At 49.9% G+C, this 10,351-nt stretch overlaps 1 protein-coding gene across 1 annotated transcript; it reads left to right on the forward strand.

The window, feature by feature from the left end:
- Nucleotides 1–145: 145 nt before the first annotated feature.
- On the forward strand, nucleotides 146–10,275 carry niban1b (niban apoptosis regulator 1b; the record flags this gene model as incomplete). Its single annotated transcript, XM_084446388.1, has 15 exons — nucleotides 146–200; nucleotides 2,347–2,477; nucleotides 2,599–2,727; nucleotides 2,877–2,991; nucleotides 3,065–3,317; nucleotides 3,427–3,434; nucleotides 3,731–3,846; nucleotides 4,014–4,118; nucleotides 4,840–5,002; nucleotides 5,351–5,532; nucleotides 5,800–5,946; nucleotides 6,209–6,319; nucleotides 6,584–6,691; nucleotides 6,882–6,993; nucleotides 8,176–10,275. 15 exons carry the CDS (start codon nucleotides 146–148, stop codon nucleotides 9,378–9,380), a joined length of 2,940 nt encoding a protein of 979 aa, XP_084302514.1. The 3' UTR covers nucleotides 9,381–10,275.
- Between the last annotated feature and the right edge of the window lie 76 nt (nucleotides 10,276–10,351).

The following is a 10,351-nucleotide window of genomic DNA, read 5'->3' on the forward strand; positions in this document are numbered from 1 at the left end:
CTTCTCCTCCGCCCCGTTATTCAGCGCTCCGTTTGTCAACTCACACGACGCACCGGAGCGGCTGTCGAAATTTTAAACTAGACTACGGCATTTTTATCATCTGCTGCTCACCGAGTACTGGCCGGGCTCAGGCCACTCGTGCACGATGGGAGCATCTTCCTCCAGTTTTCTGGACGAGACTAAAGCAAACTACATCAGAGGTAAAGTGGGAGGAAATGTTTTTAAGCTACTTTGAACGACAGAAAGATTATAGCCTACATCAGGCTTTGTTATTCATATTAAACCAAATGTAGCCTATAAACTCTGAGACCACAGTTTTCCCAGCGTGATGTAGCTATTTACTGAAGGATTGACGGAGATAGGATATGCTGTGGAGTGAGAGATGGGTTGTGTGAGAGAGGAAGAGTTGCCTCCCCTGTCTGAGGTTTTCAGTTGAAGTCATTGCAGTGCGTCCCAGAAAGCTGTATGGCTGGGATGATATGCAGCACTACATTCCCAGTGATGCATCTTACTGAAGTCTAGGGCCCTCCCATGGTTCTAGTCTAACTAGACCTAACTAAACTAGCCCTTGGGGAAGGAATCTTTTATTTTAGAATCAGTGCCTTTTTCTCAGCCACTTGTAATTGATATTGGGAAATATCCTGTTGAGAATAGACTACTGGATTTTCATTTGTGTCTATGTATGTAATTGCGTCATAACTCGTGCTAATGCTCAGCAAGATGGTGAAGATCTGTGAAGAACGCACAACATCTCTCCCTTTCTGTCTCTCTCTAACCCTCTATTTCCCCAACCTCCCTCTCTCTGGCACTTTCTGTCTCTCTCTAACCCTCTATTTCCCCAACCTCCCTCTCTCTGGCACTTTCTGTCTCTCCTCTCTCTCTCTCTCTCTCTCTCTCTCTCTCTCCAGTGCTTTCAGTCTCCCTCTCTGTCTATCAGAACTTCCTGTTTCCCTCTCTTTTTCTGTTTCTCCCTCTCTCTCTCTCTCTCTCTCTCTCTCTGGTACTTCTGTATCTCCTCTATCTTTCTCTCTCTCTCTATCCTGTTTCCTTCTCTTTTTCTGTTTCTCCCTCTATCTGGGACTTCCTGTTGCCCCCTCTCTCTCTGGGACTTGCGTCGCTCTTCTGTGGGAGTGAACGGTGTAGACAGATGTATTTTGCAGATGGGGGAGAAATGAGAAAAACACTGAGTTGTTTAGTAGGTCAGCCCAAGATTCTCCTCCTCCAATTTCTCCTCCCTCCTCTCCCCCTCTCCCCTCCTCTCCTCTCTCCTTCCCTCCTCTCCTCCTACAGTATCTCCTCTCCTCTCCCCACGGCTCCCCTCTTCTCCTAAACACGTGTGTTAGTGTATGTGTGGTGTGTGTGCATGTGTGTGCGTGCGTGCGTGCGTGAGTGTGTGTGTGTGTGTGTGTGTGTGTGTGTGTGTGTGTGTGTGTGTGTGTGTGTGTGTGTGTGTGTGCGCGCGTGCGTGCGTGCTGACAGCTGAGTCTTTGGCCAGGGATAGTGATCTCATCATTGGAGTAGTGGGAAACTACTACAGACCCTGACCTAGAACAGCTGTGTGTGTGTGTGTGTGTGTGTGTGTGTGTGTGTGTGTGTGTGTGTGTGTGTGTGTGTGTGTGTGTGTGTGCGTGTGCGTGTGCGTGTGCGTGTGCGTGTGCGTGTGCGTGTGCGTGTGCGTGTGCGTGTGTCTAGAGCTCCCTCACCACCCCAGGTTAAAACCTGTCTGGAACACAGTGTGTGTGTGTGTGTGTGTGTGTGTCTGTCTGTCTGTGTGTGTGTGGGGACTATATAACCATCTTTTATCTGCATCAGCATATCCTGTCATTATGCTCCATAGGAACTCACACTGCAATTAGAGTCAACTATAACTATCGAGCAGGTTATCATGGACCCCGTCTGAGCTCAGCTATTAGGCAGATCCGTCAAACACACCCAGTGTGTGTGTGTGTGTGCATGCTTGTGTGTGTGTGCTCTTTGTTTGTGTTTGTTTGTGTTTGATACTACAGGAAGGAAAGACGCAGACATCAACAGAGAGATGAGGTGGAGATGCTGCAGAGAGATCATACACACAACCTCCGGCCAAGACAATCTACCCCCCCCCCCCCCACCACGTCCCTCTCTCCCCCCTCCCCCACCACGTCCCTCACCCTACCGCTCCTCTCTCTCCCCCCTCTCCCCCACCATACCATCCCCCACCCGTGGCTTCTCAGCCTTCTCTCTGCTCTGGCTCTGGTAACAGGTCTGCTCGCTGCAGGACCGGAATAGCTGCCCACCCTCTGTATTATGTGCGAGGTGGGGGATTCACATTTGCCCTGTGTGTGTGTGTGTGTGTGTGTGTGTCTCCAGGCCGTGCGGAGGGCGAGTTGAGGAACTTCAGCCCCCACTACCGTCAGCAGTACTGCCAGGCTCAGCTGCAGCAGCTGCAAGAGGAGGTGGAGCCTCGCAGAGAGAGGCGGGGCCAGCTACTCACGCAAAAGGTGGGGCTTGTGGCCGACTGCTCACATGGACATCCTGCGTCTCTCATGGTATCAGATATGCTTTTATACAAGATTAATATTACTATTAAATATTACTCTGTGTGTGTGTGTGTGTGTGTAGGAGCCAAGAGGGCCTGAGGAAGTGCTGTATCAAGACGGTGTGAATTATCATGATGACAGCAGGAAGTGGAAGGAGAGGTTTGTGGTCGTCAGGGGCAACCATACAGTGGAAATCCATGACAGCCAGGAGGTACAAAAATGCACACGACCTCCCATGACCTCCCCTCCTACATACATGACCATGAGTGCACAGAACTCACCGAGCTTCAGTAAATGTCTTCCTTTGTGTGTGTACTTCTGTGTTTGTGTGTCGATGTATGTGTGTTTGTGTGACTCCAGAGTTTCAGTAAAGGCCTTGCTGCCAGACACACACTGCTACCAACAGGGGGCTCTGTGCTCATCTCAGAGAACACATACACTGCCCTGGTGGACAAGACCTTGCCTGACCCCAATGGTGAGTAACTGTGTGTGTGTGTTTCTTCTGTATCGACCTATGTTGATGTGTGTGTGTGTGTGTGTGTGTGTAGGTGTGAAGGAGGAGCCTCCCTCCCAGTCAGTGGTGCCGGCTGGGTGGATTCCCATCTTCCTGCGTCTCCCCTACAGTCCCGACATTATCTTCTGCTTCAGACAGGAAGACCAACGGGACCACTTCCTGTCTGTACTCAACACCTGCATCAGACATCAGAATCTCGGTAAACCCGCTCCACACCTGCACACACACACACACACACACAGACACACACACACACACACACATACGACCCTGTCCCGAGTCTCTCAGTATTGACCTCTCCTCTTCAGCACCAAACCACCTGACCCTTGACCCATGACCTCCTCCCTGCTCAGGAGAATACCTTCCAATAAAAACCCAGTATCCACATGAGGCCAGAGCAGGAGGCAATGACACTTACCCACAATAATATGTAGTAGGAAATCCCTGGTTTTAATCTTTTGTGTGAGTGACTGAGTCACACAGTCGTTTTGTTGTCTTCTGGTGAGCATGGCAACCAGCTAATAATACTTGCTGTGCTCAGCTGGCTTCCTGACAGGAAAAGACCTCATCATCGCTGCATTGGTTACAGCTTGCAACTTCTGTACTCTGCCAGCAATAGAGAGGGCTGCCCTAGTACTCTACCCCCAGAGAGAGACATCGAAGCGCCCTCATCCCTCCCTTCCTCTCTCCCCGTCTCCAGGCTGGTCCAGGGGCCCCCGGTGCGAGGCCTTGGCCCTCCAGAGAGCTCTGCTCCTCTACAGACAGGAGAAGGGACACTATGAATCCTGGGACCTGCAGCTGGGCTCTGACCTGCAGGTACACACATATGCACACGCACGCACGCAAGTCGCTTTGGATAAAAGTCGCTTTGGATAAAATTGTCTAATGTAACTGTAACACAGACACACACGTGACTACTGTGCATGTGTGAATGTGTAAGAAGCTGCCTGTGTGTGTGTGTGTGTGTGTGTGTGTGTGTGTAGGTGCTGTCTAACCTGGTGATGGAGGAGCTGTTGCCCTCCCTGCAGACAGAGCTGTTGCCTAAACTGAGGGGCAAGAAGGCAGAGAGGAGGAGAGTTTGGATGTCCGTAAGTCACCCCACTTCCTCTCTCTCTCTCTCTCACACACACACACCACACACACACATATATTTTAAGAGTTTATTTATGTCCACATAGAGAATAATTACACACAGGAACACAAATACTAAAGGTGCAGTCAGTATACAATCACAATTCATGGACCAGGAGGTATTGACACAGGGATGTTTTTACATTCTTGCTGAGGTTGGAAAATTAGATATGTCCTTCCCTTCACTACTGTAAGTAACACTAGTATTCCACTATTGTCCTTTGTAAGCATAACAGCCATTCAAGATGTGTGATATTGACTCAGTGACCTGTTCAGCAGTGTGAGCCTGAGTAGGAAAGCAGATAGCAGGTTGAGTCTGGTGGGAGGGGCTTGTAGTCCAGCGTTTACTGTGAATGTGACAATGTCCTCATTGAGCGCAGTGTTTTTGAAGAATGAGTGAGAGACAAGAGTGACCAGCAGAGGGAAGACATGCACGTTTTCCTTGAAGTTTTAATCCAGTCCAGTGTTGCTGTTGTCAGAGTTGTTGTAGATCCAGGAGGTTTTGCCAGGCTCCTGCAGGTGTTAGCAGGTGACTGTGCCACCATATGTGGCTGTTGCCTTGACATGGATGTGGGGGGCCAGTTATAAGTCCTCTGAGACATTGTACACACACACAGACACACACACAGTGACACTTTTTCCTGTGTGCTACCCTCTGCCCTCTGGTGGCTGGGTCAGGTGGTGCATGCAGCCTATGGGCTGGTCCTGGAACAGCTGAAGGAGGGGCTGGAGGCTCTGAAGGAGGAGTGTCGCCAGACGGCACAGACCAATCAGGCGCTGGTCCGATCCAACCTGGACCAGATCCTGGCCTCCCGGACCTTCCTCCAGGACAAACTGACAGGTTAGAAGGAAAGAATACTACAGTATGCACACACACCACATTGTGGTAGTAGCTAGTTTACTCTGGAAACAGTGGGTTCTCTCGACAACATTTGTGTGTGTGAGTGCGTGTGTGTTTCTCAGAGTGTGTGTGCGTGTGTGTTAACAGTATGCACTCTGTATGAGTGTTCCTCAGAGAGCGTGTGTGTCTGTGTGTTCCTCAGAGAGTGTGTGTGTGTGTTTGTGTGTGTGTAAGCACTATGTTCCCTGTGTGTGTGTGTGTGTGTGTGTGTGTGTGTGTGTTAACACTATGTGCTCTGTGTGTGTGATGTGTGTGCTGTGTGTGTGTGTGTGTGTGTGTGTGTCTCAGAGTGTGTGTGTGTCCCAGCGGAGCAGCTGTGCAGTGAGCGGGTGGTTCCCTGCCTGGCCTCCCTGCTGGAGGAGCTGATGGGAGGGGTCAGCGGGGGCTTCCTAGGGCTGCGGCGCCACCTGGAGGCCGGGATGACCTCCGTCTGCCTGGCCCTGGGGGATGAGCCGGGACAGGTCAGCAAGGTGAGAGGGAGGGAGGGAGGGAGGGAGTGAGTGTGTGTGTGTGTGTGTGTGTGGGGGGGGGGGGGGTAATGACACACCTTACTTTTATCCTGTGTGTTTTATCCTGTTCATCATGCTTGTGTTGCACATGTTAACAGTAGGTGGTGTCTTCTATATCTAGAGAATAAGGTCTTGATATGTTGTCCCTCTACGTGCCCCCCCGCCCTCCCTCTCTCACACACACACACACACACACACACACACACACACCCCTAACCCTACCCCCAGGCCCTGGCTCCTCTGCGCTGTGCCCATCTGGAGGAGTGCTACCGGACGGTGGAGGACCTGCAGGAGAGATGTGTGGAGCTGCGCCAGCGCTTCAGATACTCCAACGCCCGACACCTCGTCCACAGCACACTGATAGACATGCAGCAGGTCTGGATCACTACGGCTGAAAGGAGGACAGGCAGACAGGCAGGCAGACAGGCAGGCAGACAGACAGACAGATAGACATGCAGCAGGTCTGGATCACTACGTGCTTAGAGGAGGCAGGCAGGCAGGCAGACACAGACAGGCAGACAGGCAGGCAGACAGACAGACAGATTATAGGCTACAGTATTAACTACACAGTACTAGGTGAAATGTTGATCTGTGTGTGTGTGTATGTGTGCGTGTGTGTGTGTGCGTGCGTGTGCAGTTGATGGAGAACGCCGTGCACACCTTTGAGCAGCTGGTCCAGTCAGCGGTAGCAGAGCAGTCAGCCCAGCTGGGCTCCTCTGTGGAGAAGGCCAAGCTCCGCGTGCTCAAGGTGACACGCTCACACTAACAAGACCTGGGACGCCTCAGTCACTCACTACTCCTCAACTCCTGTCCCAGCCTCTATCAGACCTGGCCATTTACATGATCATGTTGTAGGATGTTAATTTAATGGACAATAACGTTTTCAGAATTTGAATCTGAACTTCCTGTAGCAGATGTATGACAGACTTGATGTTGTCTTGCAACTCTATACTGACATGTCTGTGGTGTTGTGGTGTTAGCTGTATAACTGACATGTCTGTTGTGGTCTTAGCTGTACGACTATGACAGCAGCGTGACGCGGAGGAGGATCTTACAGGAAGCTCTGGTCGACATCACGCTTCCTGCGCTCAGGAGGAACCTAGCGCCGACCTGCAAACCCGTACGTGACCTCCCGTCTCTAAACCCAAGAGACAGAATCATTAGAATTGAGCACTGAGTACATACAAGTACATCCAGCTGTTATATCCTGCATGTCGCTGGTGTTCCTAGTAGGTAGTGTGTATTCTAGTAGGTAGTGTGTTGTATTCTAGTGAATGAGGTTGTGATACAGTCTATACCTGTGCTTCCAGGACCTGCCGCGGTTTGAGCAGTTCATCTTCTCCGACTACAGCAGCTTCATCCAGGTGGAGAACGTCTATGAAGACATTCTACTGAACATCCTCACCAAGGAGATCAACAAAGGTACAGTCCTCTCTCCACCCCCCCCCCCCCCCTCTCTCTCTCTCTCTCTCTCTCTCTCTCTCTATTGACCTTTCATTCTGTACCTTGATCCCTCTCTCTCTGGCATCCGTATCCTTGTGTTATTGAACGGAGACAGCGCACATTAATAGACATTGCACTAAACTAAATAGCAAGAATTAAGCCAAAACATGGCTGGTTTTTATCTGCAGTCCCTGGCCACATGTTAAAGGAGGATACTCTAGCTTAGCAACGAGAACCTTATTGTTGACGGCATCAAGTGTTTCTTGAGGTCCAGAAACACTGCCCCAAAAACGCCACCCTAACCCAGGGAAAAACAAATCAAATCAAACTTTATTTGTATAGCGCATTTCATACACAGAGGCAACACAATGTGCTTTACAGAGAACAATGGGAGGGAGGGCATAGATCCCACCCCTTCATATTCCAGATGGAAGCAAAAAAACAGTTTCACCCTGGGGCCAGAAAAGTGAGCTGTAAAAATTCTTCCCTGACATCTCACAACGAGACGATCGAGCAAGCTCCTGGAACATGTTTGTCTATTGGCTAAGAACATATACAGAGGAGTGCACAAACAGTCGTCTGTGTGGAGTGGTTATCTCTAAAGCCAAACTGCATGGGATGTAGGGGAAAGAGCGTTCAGGTGGTCTGAGACCCACTACAGGCAAAATACTGATGGGTCTGTGATTACAAATATCCTATGGGTCGCCAGATTTGCCTTCCTCACCTGACTTCCAGGCATTTGGAAATACTCCTTGGGAATTGTGGGAAAAGTATAGATTAATTAGCTTTGTAAAGGCGAGCAGAGGTTCCATCTCTTTGGCTCTGTCGATCTTAAGTGAGCTAATTGCTTTTAGTGTTCTGGACTCAGTCTAACGCTGAAGGTTGGTTTACTGCCATCTACTGGGATATGGTCTGGAGGACTGTAATCATTGCAACAGAATCAATGAAGTAGCTACTGTATATTGTCTGTTAAGATTGAACTGTAACTGCTAAGCTGATTTATGATCATTCCCTTTCTTCTGTACCTCCATCTGTCTCCCTCTCTCTATCATCATTCCATACCTCATCCTTCCCTCTCTCTCTCCTCCTCCGTCCGTCTCTCTGTCTCCCTGGGTGACTGGTCTTGACTCTCCTCTCTCTCTCTCTCTCTCTCTTCTCCAGTGGTTTTGGAAGCAGCAAGTGAGAAGAAGAACCAGCTTCAGGTGGACGGTTCCGATCAGGCGGCCAGTCACAACAGCTTGTCCCACCTCACAGACCCTGACCCCAAACCTGCCTCCTCCCCTGCCTCTCCCAAATCTGAGCTTTCATCTGAACCTAATTCCAGCCCTGACCCTAGCCTTGACCCCAACCCTGACCCTAGCCTTGACCCCAGCCCTGCGTCCCCTGATTCGAAGGTGCAACTGGCCTCCCCTCTTGCTTCCCCTGAGTGTGAGGTGTCATCTAACCCTTACCCCGACCTCAACCCTGACCCTAGCTCTGATCCCAACCTCAACCCTGCCTCCCTTGAGTCTGATGTGTCGCCCGCGACCTCACCCCCTGCCTCCCACACCGAGTCTCCACCTGATCCCGAGGCTCCTGCAGCCTCCTTCTCTGTCTCTTTAGGATGTGAGGTCATTGCTACAGGATGTGAGGTCATTCCTACAGGATGTGAGGTCATTCCTACAGGATGTGAGGTCATCCCTACAGGATGTGATGTCATCCACACAGTGACAGACAGTCTGGCGTCCCTCTGTGCTGCAGCCTTGCCTAATACAGCTCCCCCTGCTGGTCACAGGCTGGCTACTGACCGAGCAGTCTACCTTAACCCTCCTGCAGCCCAACCTGAAACGCAGCTCAGTGGTACTGTTCAATCTGACACCCCTGTAGAAGACAGTGGTAAGGTCCAGGATGACACCCCTGTAGAAGCTAGTGGTACGATCCAGTCAGACACCCCTGTAGAAGTTATTGGTACAGTCCAGGAAGATGCCAATGTAGAAGACAGTGGTACGGTCCAGGATGACACCCCAGTAGCAGTTAGTAGTGGTGCAATCCAGGATGACACCTCTGTAGAAGCGGCTTGTGGTACGACCCAGGATAACACCCCTGTAGATGGTAGTGGTACAGTCCAGTTAGATGCCGCTGTACAAGCTACTGGTACGGTCCAATCTGACACCCTTGTAGAAGCAGGAAGTGGTACGGTGGAAACAGACACCCCTGTAGGAGGTAGTGGCATGGTCCAGGATGGTGTGGAGGGGGAGGGGCCAGCGGAGGGGGAGGAGCCAGAGCTCCCATTGGACAGTGTGAAGCAAATCAGAGACTTGGTGGTGGAGGTCATCGAGGTGGAGGACCTAGTGTACAGGTGTCCCCGTGGCAACGGCACAGCCTAACCTGGGCCATGTTCAAACTGAAAAACTGTGCGCACCGTTTTGCTACAGTTTCCACTAACCCAATCAGCAGAGAGATTCAACGCACCACCTGATCCATTTCAATAAAGGTTTTGGTACGTTTTGTCTGGGCTGAACTCAGCCCTGGTGCCCCCTTGGAAGCAGCACTGCCTAGTTTGATCACTTAGTAGCCAATAATACATCTCATATACAGTATACCGACTGATAAGGCTGAGTAGGCTACATATATATTCACAGTACATAAATATACAAGGTAAAAAGGGTACATACAACTTTATCTCTAATAGTTTGCATATCAATTAAGGGCTCAGACTAAAAAGCCATCATACTATACTTGTTTCAGAGATATATCGACTTGTTTTAGAGATGTAGCAGACAACAGAACACAGGAGTGGTCTAATCAAACTCTTCAGACCTTTGGGAGCCAAGGTGCCCAGAGTATGTGTCCAAAACAGTTCTCATTTGAGGAGCACTGAGCTGATGTCTCCCCCTCTGCGTGGATGTTTTATGATCTCAGTTCCTATATATCTGAGTGTGGAGGTATTGTGTTTAGCATTGTTAAAATGTACCACCACAGGACTAGATGTTACATTATTTCTGATGGTAATGTGGTGTTGAGTGTGTTTTAAGGTCTGGTCTTTCCTATGTCTGTCAGTCCACATGGACACTTAAGCATGTATATGATATTTGCAGGTGCAGATGACACCTTTGATGTATCTTCTGCCTGTGTGGGGTGGTTAAATGAAGTGGTTTTGTGTGAAATGGCAGTTGGCAGCGGCCACGTTTAATTTCTAGAAGGGATAGAGCTCAGGAAATGTGAGCCTAACTTGTCATTGTACACCATTTCTGGCCAGAAAATCCTTCATTAAATTTTTTACTGTTCAAATTATAATTATTCCTTAACATTATTCTAGCTATGTATCAAACCTATGCTTTTTGTTACCTGCATTTTC

The sequence above is a fragment of the Borostomias antarcticus genome (assembly GCF_949987555.1).
Source record: "Borostomias antarcticus genome assembly, chromosome: 12".
Lineage (NCBI taxonomy): Eukaryota > Metazoa > Chordata > Actinopteri > Stomiiformes > Stomiidae > Borostomias > Borostomias antarcticus.